This window comes from Gavialis gangeticus, unplaced genomic scaffold (genome assembly GCF_001723915.1).
Source record: "Gavialis gangeticus isolate Ggan-Ray unplaced genomic scaffold, GavGan_comp1, whole genome shotgun sequence".
In the NCBI taxonomy this organism is placed as follows: Eukaryota; Metazoa; Chordata; order Crocodylia; family Gavialidae; genus Gavialis; species Gavialis gangeticus.
Window position 1 is genome coordinate 144,207,200 of NW_017729025.1, and position 14,696 is coordinate 144,221,895.

At 46.3% G+C, this 14,696-nt stretch overlaps 1 protein-coding gene across 1 annotated transcript in view; it reads right to left on the reverse strand.

Annotated features, from left to right (window-relative positions):
* Window positions 1-14,696, reverse strand: part of IGSF22 (immunoglobulin superfamily member 22) — a 62,434-nt gene that overhangs the window by 1,504 nt on the left and 46,234 nt on the right. Inside the window, exons 17-22 of the mRNA XM_019519981.1 lie at window positions 13,946-14,074; window positions 12,791-13,087; window positions 10,322-10,410; window positions 5,089-5,281; window positions 4,209-4,508; window positions 363-689 (exon numbers count right to left, since the gene is read on the reverse strand). Coding sequence (XP_019375526.1) covers window positions 363-689; window positions 4,209-4,508; window positions 5,089-5,281; window positions 10,322-10,410; window positions 12,791-13,087; window positions 13,946-14,074 — 1,335 coding nt within the window. The remainder of the gene's footprint in view (window positions 1-362; window positions 690-4,208; window positions 4,509-5,088; window positions 5,282-10,321; window positions 10,411-12,790; window positions 13,088-13,945; window positions 14,075-14,696) is intronic.

Sequence of the window (14,696 nt, forward strand, 5' to 3'; positions counted from 1 at the left end):
TTGATACCACATCTCCAACCTGCCCTGCTGGTACAATGTCACCATGGTATTATCTGGTCCCACACAAAAAATACAAGTCACCATTAACCAAACTATCTTGTTGCTGAACTAAGAGCACTGTTGGACTGGGGAACTTCCATGTGCTCAGAAACAAGAGAAACAGAGGGATGGGGAAAGGGAGTGCATAGAAATGGAAAAGAGTTTACTCTTTGTGTCTTTGCCTCGAGTTTTTCACCAGCAATGAAGGAGACAACTTCAGAGAGGTGACAAGGTTGGCTGTGGTCACAGACATCCAAGATGGAGGTACATGCCTGGTAGAGAATCATTGCCAAAGAACAGTGCTAGTGGAGAACTCAACTTACCATACACAGTCAATGTGCAGCTGCATTTCTCCTGGCCTAACTCATTCTCAATAGCAATGGTGTAGTCTCCACTGTCCTTAGAGGTGACGGTTGGAATCATCAGTGTGCAGACGCCACTTGTTGAGTTGTACCAGAATTTTGAGTGTGCCGTGATATTCACGTTGCCCTTATACAGGGTCACTGTTGGGCGGGGATTGCCGATGTAAGCACAGCTCATGGTGCAGTCATGGCCCCGACACACGGCATGGTTCTTCAGTGGGGTAATGAAATGGGCAGCATGGCGCCAGTCTCTCTCATGATACTCCTTCATCTTGAAATTAAAACGTTCTGCCAAAGAAAGAGAGAGATCACCACTGGCTGCCTTCAATGACGTGAGTTAGAAATACATATATATGGAAGCTCAGAGCCATGCCAGTTGGTCTTTGGGGGCTCCTCCCACACTGCTATGAATTCAGAGTGATTTCAATGGACTCAATCACAGTGGTGTAAGACTCAAACCTTGAGTCTCTTTTCTCACCAGGGAAAACTCACTGCAGAACAGAATGAATGAGTAGCATGTCTCAATATGTTGGTTCTTGGTACCCCACCATTGGCACACTCATTCTTCTCTGTTATTACAAACTGGGTGTGTCTACATGAGATGTTTTACTGTGCAGTAGAACAAATTACTGCATAGTGGGAGTCACTGTCTACATGTGCAGACCCTTACTGCACAGTAATTTGCTTTACTCAGCAGTTAATTTGCTACCTCAAAGTACAAGTAGCAAATTAACTGCTGAGTAATTACTGTGCAGTAAGGCACGTGTAGACAACTGACTGGGAGCAAATTTGCTCCCAATCACCTGGGCAGCAGGGGCTAGGAGATTGCTCCCTGCATCCAGGAGCTACCTGCTGCTGGGGTGGGCTCTGCCACAGGAGCCTGGGCAGGGACAATGGCCCCTTGCCCTGGTAGTAAGGACCTCCTAGCCCCTGCTCCATGATCACAATCTCCTTGGCTGCTGCAGGGGGCCGGTGCAGGGCTGGAGGGGGGCAGGAACAGACAGACTGCTGCCAGGAGCAGCAAATCTGCTCTCAAATGGGCTCATGTGTAGATACCTGCCTAGGGTGGGTTTACCTTAGAGTAATTTACTCTGGAGTAAACTCACCCAGCAGCACTTGCATGTATAGATGCACTTACTGGAAAGGAAAATGTCTGAGCAGGGAAAGTAGGGACAGGAAATAAGAACGGCAAACTATTCTGTTAACTCTGCATACAATCTTAGACAGGCAAAATAACATCTTTGTACTCCTTTCTGTGAAATAAAGGTGTCATTTTTCTGTTTCATATTCATAAGAACATACGAAGTTTCATACTAGATCAAACTAATGGTCCATCTAGCCCAGTGCCAACAGTGGCAGGAGTGGATGCTTTAGCAAGAGAGCATGAACAAGGTATACTTAGGTCCTTGCAACTTGGTAATTTTGGGTGGTTCCTGGAGCTCTTAACCCCTGGATCATCCACACATTAACACCTGAAACTTGTTTTAAGCACTATATGGCTCAAAGTTACACCACTCCAGTGTAAGATTATCTTTGATCTGTGCTACCCAGCTTGTGTTACACTAAGGCATAGCCACTCTAGGCTATAATTTAGTGTCAACACATTGCCCACCTCTCTCTTCTGCTGGCCCAGATCAGGCCCACTGCCCCCACCCCCAGCACCCCAGGTATTCCTCGCTGTTCCACCCCACCCTCTGCCCTGCTTATTTGTGGCTGCCCAAGCTGTCTGTCCTGGGGGAGCAGGCAGAGAAGGATTACCCTGCCTGCCCAGGTGCTGCTGCTGCTTTCTGGGCCAGAAGAGCAGCAGCTCAGCGGCAGTGGCTGGGCAGACAGGTTAATTTGTCCCTGCCTGCTCCCCGGAGACAGACTGTGCAGGCAGCCATAAGTAATAGTGCCCTGGTGGCAGGGGGAGGCAGGATGTAGGGGGGGACCCTGAGGGGCAGGAAGGGAGTCAGGGGTGGGAGGAATTGGGGGAGCCCCAGGAAGCAGGGGAGGAAGCTCATAATAGGAGGAGGGATTCTTACCTTTCAGTCCTCCAAGCCCCTGCTATCCTGAATGTGTGACTGCTCCAAACACAAGCTAGCACTAATAGCAATCAACATTTGTGCAGCTCAAAGTGCAAGGTGTAACAAGGCCCATAGAGTGATCTATTGCTTGCCATACCCTCCCTGGCATCTGGCAGGTATTGTGAAGCTTGTTCTAGTTAAGGCAATTGACTTGTAAAGTGGTTTGGATTCTCTGGATCATAGCTTGCTTTAGAAATGCAAATGATAGTAAATTATACATGAGCATAAACTGAAGTAAACTTGGGGAAGGCATACTACTTCTCTGCCAGCCTGTTGCAAGGAGTCAAGGAGGGCTGCATAGCAAGTTCCAGTGTCCACTGCAGCAATAGGCTGTGTTTTCAGCTGTTATTTACAAGCCTTTCTTAGATTTGCCATAATGATTCCACTGCTGGAAGGTGCTCCAGCTGGTTAAAATTAAATAGCTTAGGGAAAAATTCTGCCCTCAGCTTTTCTCATTATCCTTAGGATGTGAGGTTACAGCAAGTCCTTCTACCACTCAGTACAAGTGCGAGACAGCATGCTATTTTCAGTAAGAGGTAGGGAACAGAGCTTCCTTGCTGCAGCTTCACCCTATCCCACATGACGAATGGGCGTTGGTAAGTTACTGTATTATTCATTACAGTTGACTCTGCTTGTGAATTGACACCGTATTTTCAGGTTCCATTTTAGGAAAAACAGCTCCCTCTTCCCCCTCCTTGCTAATTAAGTTGATAAGTACAGATAGAGATCTTGACCTTGCAAACTCCCATACAGAAGTAGGTAATCAAGGAAAGGTCCCAAAGGGTTAAGTGCCCTAAAAATACTAAAATAAAAGCCATGCTGAAAAAACTTCTATTGCATTCACAAAAATACTACAAGTACAGGTTTCCCTCGCTTTATGCAGGTTCTGTGTGTGCAAATTTGCTTGTATGCGATGACACTTGTATTAAAAATTAGTTATATGTGAGGTAAATTCACTCATGTGACTGGTGTGGTGGAAGCCTGCAGTCAGTTGCTTTGTGCGGTGCATTGTGGGAGTGAAGCCATAGGTGGAGGAAGAAAAAAATTATTTGGGGGGCTGAGCTGGGTGGTGGTGCCTGGGCCAGGCTGCAGCATTGGCCCCTGCAGCCCAGCCCAGTCTGGCCCTGTCAGCGCGGCGCCCCGGAAGCTGTGAGCCATGAAGCCGCCCCGCAGCAGTGCCCACAGCTGCTGCTCAGGGCAGCTGGTGCCTGTGCTTCTGGAGCTGGAGCTGCCCTGGGAGCGGCACAGTGCCATGTCAGTACAGTCAAGGGGTTGGCACAGTCGAGGCCTTGGAACATATCCCTATTTGTTACATTGTAAAGTGGGTTCCCTTTATGCAAATTCGAGTTATGTGCTGTTTTCCAGGAACGCATGAACAGTATAAAGTGAGGGAAACCTGTACAAAAGTCATGATTGTTGGAGACCTGACTGTAGGTTGACTCTGTGTATAATTCAAGAGCAATTTTTATTGCTCTTTTGGGGGAGAAGAAAAGATGACCCTTAACTGGAACTATAAAGTACAGAGAACCTAGTTCTTTCATTTCTCCAACTGAAGTCAAGTCTAATAGGTAGAACAAGAGCAGGCCCTAAGTGACTTTTCCCAGATTACATAGGCAATGCATTAGTGTGGCAAGGCTGAGAATCAAACTTAAATCTCTGGGTTTCAGTCCAGTGCTGTATCTACAAGAGCATCCTTTTCTCCCCCACCCCCTCCAATGCATGCATACATTATAATGCTTACCTTTGTCCTTAGTGATGTGCCAGGCATCTTTGGAATCCAATGGGTCACTGTCACCAATGTCATTGCGAGCAATAACTCGGAAGAAATATTTCCTCCCTGGAAGCAGGCCAGTGACAGTGTACTTATTGCTGTAGACCTTCTCAGCTGCAGTGAACCAAGTGGCAGTACTAGCATCACGTTTCAGGATGACATAATGAGCATGTCCATCATCCATCACATCTGGGGTATGATCCCATTTGAGGGTCACGGTGTTTGGAACTTCCTCAACGAGCTGCAGATTAGTCGGTGGCCGGGGGAAATCTAACAAACAGGGAACATATTGAGGTATTTGATTGTCTTAGTTGGTTTCAAGTAAATTTATTTCTCTTGAGGAAGAGTCATCGAGCATAGAAAACATTAAAAAGTCCCTAATTCTCAGCAGAGTACCCTGACAAGATGATGCTACTCTTGCTTGGCTCTAGAGGAACAAGTGAGGTATGCAAACAGAAGTAAAGTGTGAAGATATGTGCCATGGCAGAGATCTCACCTTCTCTCTTCTTTGGGGTACAAGGTGAATAAAGCCCCTTAGTAGCTAGTTGGTTCAGGCCCTGAGCTCTAACCTGCAATGTAGTAGAGACTATAGAGTCACAATAATAAGAGGTGGGAAAGAACAGTCATACTGATGAGCCATGTCTCCCTTTGTGTGCAGATTACACCTTATCATTCTATTATTAAAACATGATATTGTGGTAGTTTTTTTTTCCAAACAAAGCATTTTATTACATGGAAAGATCAAGCTTCCAAACTCTGGAACTGATGTACAAACTGAATGAAATCCACCTTGCTGGTTGTATAGGCCCCCTGTTAAACCCAGCTCTGTGCTGTTTGTACAATACTGTACCTGCCACTCGCACATGAATGTCATAATGAGCTTCGCCATAGTCATTCTTGAGGAGAATCTGGTACAGACCAGAATCAAAACGCTTGGTGCTGTGAATGAGGAACTGGGAGTGATGCTTGCTCTTGGTGATGCTTTCTCGCCCTTTAGTGGGAACTCCATCTTTTTGCCAGGTCACGGTTGGTGGAGGGGAACCCTGCACAAGACAAATGGGGAAATACAACAGTGGTCTTAAGTACTCAATCAGTCTTCTTCACTTGGGGGTTTGGGGGAGGAGAAAGCAATGACAGTTTGGCCTATACGTAGCAAAAGCATCTTTGATCTGACCATCCTGATATCAACAACGGTACTCTAAGGGGAATACTCCCAGTGAATTTCTGTAGGAGAAATGCCAAGCCAAAAGTATCTGCTGCCAGTATTAGGCTAGGACCCCATTTGGTGTAACCTGGTGGGACGGCATCCAAATTAAGCTATAGTGATTTACTTCAGCTGAAGATCTGGCCTTGGTTTTAAGATTTAAGCAAATTTAAAAAAAAAAGGACTGTTTTCCTAGCATTATCACATTATTGTAGCTACAATGTTCTCTACCAAATCTAAATAGAGGTTAAAGTTTAGCTCTGTTTAACCCTCTCTGAACTCTTAGAAATCTGAAGAAGGGCTGGTGCCATAGTAACAATACCTCTTCTTTTGCCTGAGAGAGCCAAGAATTTTCCCTCAGGCGATAACTATGGTTTCTTAATATAAGACAGGGGTGTTAAACTCATCTTGTTCCCCAGGCTAGAGCCACAGAGCCAACAGCTGCAGTGGCTGCAGCAGTGGGGCCAGAGGCAGTGGGGCAACTGGCTGTGTCAGTACAGCCCGTGCTCACCCCCTGCCAACAATGGCCATGTCCAGAGGCACCCTGGATGCTGCAGCAGACCTTGCCCCAAGTCTTCTGGCCCACCAGTAGCCTGGCAGACAGCATGGAATGGTTCTGTGGGCCAGATGTGGCCCAGAGGCTGTGCTTGACACCCCTGGTACATTTAAGCTGGGATAAAACATGCAAAGGACCAAACCCTGCTGCCTTATTCAGAGCCTGATCCAATAAGGCTCAATGCACTTTCAACTGTCATTGAAGTCCATGCTGATTGTTATTAGTCTGGGAGTAGGACTCATCTTGCAAGGAACTAAGTGTTTCCAGTGAGGCTCAACCTTAGCTCCTATTGATTCCAGTTGCAACTGAGAACATTCAAAGGGGTGTGCTCAAAACGTGTGCTTAATAGGGCTGTGCAAAACAGGACCATTCTGCTTTGATTTCTGTTTTGATGGAACAGTGTTTCGTTTCAAGTTTTGTTTCAAAAGCACTGCTCCGTTTTGTTTCGTCAAAACTGTTTTGCTGTTTTGCCCATAGGCTATAATAGGGAAGCATGAAACTGCCTAGAACTTTGTCATTTCTAGCCTGATTTGGATGAAACTTGCAGGGATGGTAGCCCCTTCTGAGGGCATGAAGCCTGCAAAGTTTCAAGGAAATTGGTGCAGAGGTTTCTGGAAAACTGCACCTCAAGGTGCTAACAAGCAAAACTGTCACTTGTTGGCAGCGGCAGCCTCCTGTCATTCGGCAGGCAGATCAGGGGACGGCTGTGGGGCTGTGCCGGACTCCTCCCAGGGGTGTGGCCCCCATCTGCTTGCCAGATGACAGCAGGCTGCTGCTGTCACTGGGGACCGGCGCTGGGCTCAGCCCGCACCCAGCTCCAGAAAGATTGGTGCTGCTGACCGCCCCAGGGAGCAGGAGAACATTGGGGGCCTGTACCCCCGGAAAGTTTGCAGGGCTCTGCAGACCTGGGGGTGCGGGGGGCCCTCAATCTCCCTGCCAGATAACAGGAGGCTGCTCCTGCCACCTGGGACTAGCGCTAGGCACAGCCTGCACCCAGCGCCGGGAAGATTGGTGCTGCCGCCTGTCCCAGGTAGCAGGAGCAGCCTTCTATCACCTGGCAGGCAGATTGGAGCACCCCTGCACCCCTGGGAGGGCTGCAGGGCTCTGTCGGACTCCTTCCATAGGTGCGGGGCCTCCCCAATCTGCCTGCTAGATCATAGGCTGCTTCTGCTACTTGGGATGGAGAGCAGCACCAATCTTCCCGGGTGCAGGCTGCAACCAGCATCGGTTCCAGGCAGCAGGGGCAGCCTCCTGTCATCTGGCAGGCAGCTCAGGGGCCTGCACCCCCGGGAGGGCTGCAGGGCTCTGACAGACTCCTCCTGGGGGTACAGGGGGGTCCTGATCTGCCTGCTGGATCACAGGAGGCTGCTCCCAGTGCCGGGAAGATTGGTGCTGCCACTGGCCCCAGCTGGCAGCAACAGCATGCTGTCATCTGGTGTGCAGGTCCAGGGGCTGGCACCCCCTGTGAGGACTGGGGGCCATGCCAGAATCCTCCTGGGGGGCACGCACCCCGGATCTGCGCAGGATGACAGGAGGCTGCTGCTGGGACCAGTGCTGAAGCCAAGCCTGGCTTCGAAACTCAAAATGTTTAGAAACTTTTGAAATGTTTTGAGTGCCCTTGTTTCATTTCAAAGGTGTTTCAAAGGATTTTGTTTCATTTTCATTTCACTGTTTCAAGCTCAAAATACATCAAAACAGCTTTGAAATGAAACACCCAGAGAAATTTCGCACAGCCCTAGTGCGCAACTGAGCATTAGACTAATTTGCTGCAGTGGAAAGCATCACAGTCTACTTGTGCTATTAGACTGCAGAAAACTAATTTCCACTGCTGTAAGATGGTACTGTTGGGGACAGTCCTTTGTTACGGTGGAGAAAGTAACTGTGCCTAAATACACGTGTAAATGCTGACCTGGGTATACACTGCGCCTGGTCAGCCCAGGTAGCAGGAGGCCAGAACTCTGCCTGGTGTCTAGTCACAGGGCTTCACATGCTGGGGCACTTTTGTGTCCCAGCCATCCCCTCCACTGTCTGATGCTGCTTCTTGGAGCCCAGGACTCACCCCCTGGGCCCCCTGCCAGCCTAAGGCTACTCCATCCTGGCTCAAACTGCTGCAGTCCTGGATGCAGCATCTGCATGCGTGCCCTGGACTGCAGCAGTCTGAGCATCTACACTTGCCATTAAGGCACCGTGATAAACTCTGGTGTAAACTGCCTTAATGGCATGTGTTGATGCATCCAGGGAGTGCTCACATCCATTGGTCCCAAGGAGCTACATACAGTTATGCATACCTTGAATGAACTCCCAGCTATGACAAACCATGCTGTACCTCTCAGGGCTTAGCACTAACAACTCTTGACAGTTGCCATAAAATTTAAAACCTTGAAGCCACAGGAAATTACCCATTGGAACAAATTGGAAAGGCTGGATTCTCTATCAGCCATCAGTTGTATCCTGTGCGATTACTGAGTTAGAAAAAACCCTTCCTGGCCCAATGCAAGGCTCTAAGGGCTCTTGTACAATGCAGGGAGGCTACTCTTACACACTTATTGAGTCTGCTGGAACGTGATAATTACCGTGCTCCAACAGATTTCTGTGTCACCTGTATCAGCAAAATGGTGGCAGGGCACTTTAAACTGAAGCTCGTTTAATGAGCTTTAGTTCAAAGCGCCTTGCCACCATTTTTCAGCATGGAGATACTGATACACATGACACCGGACACTTTAACTAACGTGACTCTCAGAACTGCACTAATTAAAGCGCCCCCCACCTCTCCTCTGGACTCCCAGAGGACATCTATGAATGCCCTAAGGCCAGGATTCCCAAAGTGTGTGCTACAAGAGCAGTGAAAATGTGTTGTGAAAAATGACTTGAGTGGGACTCCAGCTGGGCTGGATGTGCCCCTGCTGGCTGACCCCATGCCATTGCAGAAGGGGATTTGGCACTGGCTGGGCTGGGGGCACTCAGGATGGGCCCACAGATTGGATCCAGGTCACAGACCAATAAGTGAAGTTTGCTGTCAATTTTAATCCAGAAAAAAATGTGCCCCATGTATTAAAAGTTTGGGAAACCCTGGTATAAGGGAAAGCTCCATCACATGCAACTTTGTTAACAAGATCCTTTAATAGGGACATAAAGTGAAGTTCTCTTACATGGATTTTTGCAGAACAGATTATGGGATTCAGAGAGCTGTGGTGAATTTAGACCCTCCATCCACAAATGGAAGCTGTGAATGGTGGGTTTTTCCTCATAATTAACTGTGCTTTTTTCTGAGGAGGGATGACATTTGCACTATGCCAAAATCTGCAAGGCAAGCGCTAACTGTGAAAAGCTAGGTTGCACAACACTTCCTCCTGCTGATGTGCATGTATTCGCATGAGCAGTCTTGGCAATTTCACCAATTCGCAGGAGGTTGCAAAATCTGGCTCTAAAAATAGCATTTACACAAAACTTTACGTCTCCAAGGCACTTTTCAGTCTTGCTGAGGTCAGTGCAACTCCTCACATGAGAAGGGCAAATGGAAGAATTTGGCCCTTAGGGCCCTGCTTACACATTTGGTTTAAAGCTGGATAGAAACCAGCTATTTCGTTGCTCATTTTCTAGCACTAACTTTGTAGCTAGCTGGCTCTCTTTATAGCTAGATAGTCATTTTTATGGTGTGATTTTTATGGTGTGATAATTCCTTTGCATATGTGGCTGGTCTGAATTTATTGTATGATTAACTAAGTCAATTGCATGATATATGTAATGTGTCCAAAAGGGCCCTAGAGGAACAGATTATCCCTGCTACTGGTTTTGCTCTGTAGCAGGTCATTGTTCAGGTGCACCTTGGAGAGATGAGGTTAAGGAGCCACTTGCCTCTCTGTGGCGGAACTGGAGGAAATATTGGATACGTAGGACTAAATTCACTAAAGGAGTGTTTGTTCATGTGTTTTATGTGAACAGGCAGTGGATAAAATACAGGAGCAATGCTGGGAGCAAGGACCAGGGATCCCCCTCTCTCCTAGGTGTGCAGCTTCTACTAAAGGCATGGAGAGTGCCCCCGACCATAACAGCCTATAACCTGGTGAATGGGCACTCTCCTGGGAAGTGGGAAATGTGGGTTCGAATCCTTCCAGGCTGAGAAGGTAACTGAACTCAAGTGTTGGTCCTGGGTGAGTGCTCTTCCACTTCAGTGGAAGTTCCATGCACAGAAAGTTTCCAGGAGCAGGTCCTACCTTGGTGGAAGGAGTAAAATGAGACATGTATGATAAAAAAACCTGACTCCAAAGGAAATTTTAAATGCAAGGTTCTCCTTGGGGGAGAGTAGGAATGAAGGACACTCACAGAGAAGAAGGCAGGAATGCAGAGGGCTGTCCCAGCACGAACCACCATGTGATTCTTCAGCCTAGCACTTAGATCAAACTTGGGAGGGGCTAGAATAAAAAAAAAGCAAGAAAATAAAGAAGTAATAAAAAAGCAGCAATAAACAAAGGGAGTGGGGAAAGGGGGTGGAGAGAAAAAGAGAGAGAGGATAATTAAAAATCTGGGGACCATATACTGGAGTGAAACCATTTTCCCCAGTTAGCCCCTTTGTTTCATACACTGGAAGATCATGATGAGACAAAAGAAAATCAGACTTTGAACTTAGTTTCAACAAGCCATAGTTAAGAAGTTAAATCACCAGTTGCAGCACAAAATAGGAACAGGAAGACAGGTCCTGTCATTTTGCAGGTGCAAATAAAGATACTGTTAATTAAGTATAGCTAGTGCCAACATGCTGCAAGGATGGGTTCATTGGAGAAAGAAGGATAAATGCACACATGACATGAGATTGTCTATTTTCTTTTAGAAGCTCAGGTAAATTAGCAGTTGCCCTTTACCACACCATGTTTAAGGCAGGGTGCCTTTTCACTGTATTGGAACACAAGAAAGCAATAACATTTAAAAGCTGCTTTCCTTTTTGAATTGAATGGAAGCCAACGACTGGTAAATAACTGTTATAGCAGATTTGTTCTCTCAAGGATAGGCTATGCAACCCTTAATTATATTGGGCAATACTTAGACAGAGGCTCCCCTTAAAGTTAATGGCACAATTAATACCAGGTTACTGCTCCCAGGGCCATGGTTGCTTGACCTTATAACAGCCCCCTGCTTGTTGGTGGCTGGTGGGGAATACTAACTAGTAAGCATTCAAGGTCTCTGCTGTGAGGGCCAGTTATAGCCTTTCGAACTAAGTTTGATGGAGAAAGATGGAGTAAGACAGAAAACTATTAGCATGGGAGAGCTGAGTGAGAGCAAAAAAATCATGTGAAATGACTGGTTTTTCAACTGATTGAAAAATAATTGCTGACTTCCTCCCTCTATCACCACTGTGTCAGGTCTATTTCCTATCAAACCTCATGGGTTTTTTATTACAGCATGCCTCTTAACATATCCTGCAACAGGTTGGGTGGTATGTTTTGGTGTCTCTGTGCTTGGAGGTGAAATTTCTAGCACTATTTTAGGGCACCTCTGGAGGAATAAGTTGGCCATATAGATTTGTGCAATTATTCAATTAGATATTGTGTTCTGAGCTCCTTGAATGTTCTTGTTCCTCATAGGAATCACTGCAGTATGGTATGACTCATGAATCTTGTATCCAGCCTTGTTGCTCTTTTCTGCCACTTAAGGCGGCTCAGACTAGTGCCGTGTCCTCTGTGATCTTTCCAGAGAGAAGCTGTTTGAATGTGCTAATTAGCAAACTTGCTACCCAGGAGTCCAAGATAATAAAGGTTTGAGCTTCTACCTATTATAATAAGCTGGCTAGGGGATACTCAGGGTATCCCCTCTGCTATAATATCTCTGCTATTATTCTCAAGACATGATGAGCTACTCTGGAGCATTCTCCTTGACAAAACAATTACCTCTGTGTTGTCTGTTTATCACTCTGCTCCTTGATTGTTCATTTGCAGCAGGCCTTTCACTCTTAGCTCCCCAGCTGAAAAAGCAGTAATCTATATCTCAGCACTGTTGTCTCTATAATAAATGGGCACTTCAAATATGACAGCTTGCCTGCTGCAGCTCAGTACACTGCTAATGCATCTAGCCCAAGAGCAAATGGGAGGCAGTGCTGATAGCATCGGTGGCAGAATGGGTGGAATTTTCCAGCAACTGCCTTTGCAGTCACATAGTTGATACGACTGGCTAACAGCAAAAGGGAAGCTGCAGTCAATGGGGCTGTAAATGGAAATTTGCAGTAGAGGAGATACAGCTTTGGCAGGAAATGTAGAGAATGTCTTTCAATTTGACTCCAAAACTCAAAAAAGAGTTTTTGTTACCTAGTATCCCTGGCCAATACCCATGCTGACTCCAAGTGAACTTTACCAAAATATAAGACTTGTACCACTATGCAGAACAGAAGGAGCATCTGTAAAGTATTCCATTTCTCAGGAAAGGAGCTGAATTCCTTTTCATGTTTTATCTGAAAGGACTAGATACTAGACTCTACCTCATGTATCTGGTTTCCTGTCGGCAAAATCAGATTCCCTAATGGGTCCCCCTTGCTAAGGTCACCAAAATAAAGACAAAATCAGTTGCAAAAACATATTTCACATGAGCTGTTGTTGATGTCACAGCCCAGTCACATGGATGGGAAGGGCAACATGCATTTTGTTCCAATGTTTATCATGTCATTAATCAAAGCTCACAAAGCTTTATTACCTTTCCTGATTGCCAGTATCAACAGTGATGCTGTGTAAGGCTGTGGCTATTAAAACAAATGAACTGAATCACAAATGAAGTGATGTGCAGCTTGAAAGACGACTCAGCTGTTACCTGGAGGAGGCATAGCAAAAACTCCTTCTTCTAGCTCCACTGGTTCTCCCACTCCAGCTTCATTTACTGCTCGGATGCGGAAGAAATATTTTTGCCTTTCCTGCAGGCCTCCCACGGTGTAGATGGTGCCAGAAATTGGGATTTTTGTGCATTTTGTCCATTCCTTGGTGTCTTCAGCTCGCATCTCGAGTATGTATCCTGAAGGCAAGTCCCCTTGATCTGGTTCCTCCCATGCCAAGGAAATGCTGGAGTTGCAGGAGTCAATAACATGGAGCCCCTTCACCAATCCCGGAGGTTCTGTAACAGCAACCAAGCAGTGGTGATGAACCTGCTATTGTACATATAACAAAGATGCTCACCCTTATTTCAGCACCAACCCCACATCCAGGCTCTCATATGTAATTAATGGTTTCAGCCATCACTTTTCCTAGGTGCACAATCTAGGGCCTGGGTTTTCAGTCACTGCTGAACAAACAAACACTATCACAGGCTGCTGCATCTGAGGTACATGAACATACTCCGATGAAGTGATCTAAGGCTTGGCTCCTCTCCTCTACACTACAGTTACTCTGTTACTTTCAGAAATGTTTTTCCAAACTGCTTACAGCTCTGGAGACTTATGCCCACAATAATCACACAGACTCCCACTATTCATATGTCACTTCTGGGTAGGACTTGAGTTTAAAAATGATTTTGATTATGTATGGAAACATTACAACGCTCATCTATTAGCTCATCCTTCTAGAATATAGGCCCATTTTTGCTCTCACTGAAATCACTAAGAACTTTGCTCTAATTTCAATGGGCAGGATTAGGCCCACAATCTCTCCAATTAAAAAGCAGTCTTGAAAAACAAAGCTTTGGGAAAATTAATAAATCGCTTTATCCACATTCTGCAGAGGCTTACCCTTCTTTTATTAAATACACCAGTGGGGATTCATGGTACACTGAAGTCCAATAAACAGAAATGATTTATGATGTTATGAAATGATTGAATTATGGCCTCTGGGAGAAGTGAATGAAAGCCTCTCAAGTACAGCAAGCAACTAAGCACGACAGCATGTTGATCTGTACGTGCTGTCTGCCAATAAAGTAAGTCTTGTCACTGGAAACATTTTTAGGAGAACTAGTGATTAAATGAAACAGGAAACATACTGATGGGGTCCTTCGCAATGACAGAGCTTGAGGGTATGCTTGGTTGTCCTGGCCCTGCACGGTTCACTGCTGTAACACGGAACTCATATTCGGTGTCTTCTAGCAAACCATCCACTTTGAATTTGGTATCTAAGGAGGCAGGTATTACAAGTTTTCAGTTTAATCCTTTTAGAAAAAGTTGTCCTCCATCCACATAAGAATTCCCAAGTGACATTAAAAAAATTACCTGTGGGTTGGGAGTAAGCGTGCAAAAATGTCACTTAAAAAAGATACTTTTTAAAGAACATTAGGCATGCATATGGCTTCCTTCTATCTAATCATGCACTCAGCTTGCAAAGTGGGAGCACATTATGTCAAAGAGCACCCCATGGCACAGAAAAAGGGGACTGGATATAGATTCATAGAAGCTAGGATCGGACGGGACCTCAACAAACCATTGAGTCTGAAACCCTGCCTGGGCAGGAAAAAGTATTGGGGTCAGATGACCCCAGCCAGATGCCTATTCAGCCTTCGCTTAAAGACCCCCAAGGTAGGGGAGAGCACCATCTCCCTTGGAAGCCCAGTCCAAATTCTGGCCACCCTTACCGTGAAGAAGTTTTCCTGATATCTAGCCTGAATCTGCTCTCTGTCAGTTTGTGACCATTGTTCCTTGTTACCCGAAGAGGCGCCCTGGTGAATGGAGCGTCTCCGACCCCTTGCTGCATCCCCCTAATGAGTTTGTAGACGGCCACAAGATCACCTCTCAGCCTTT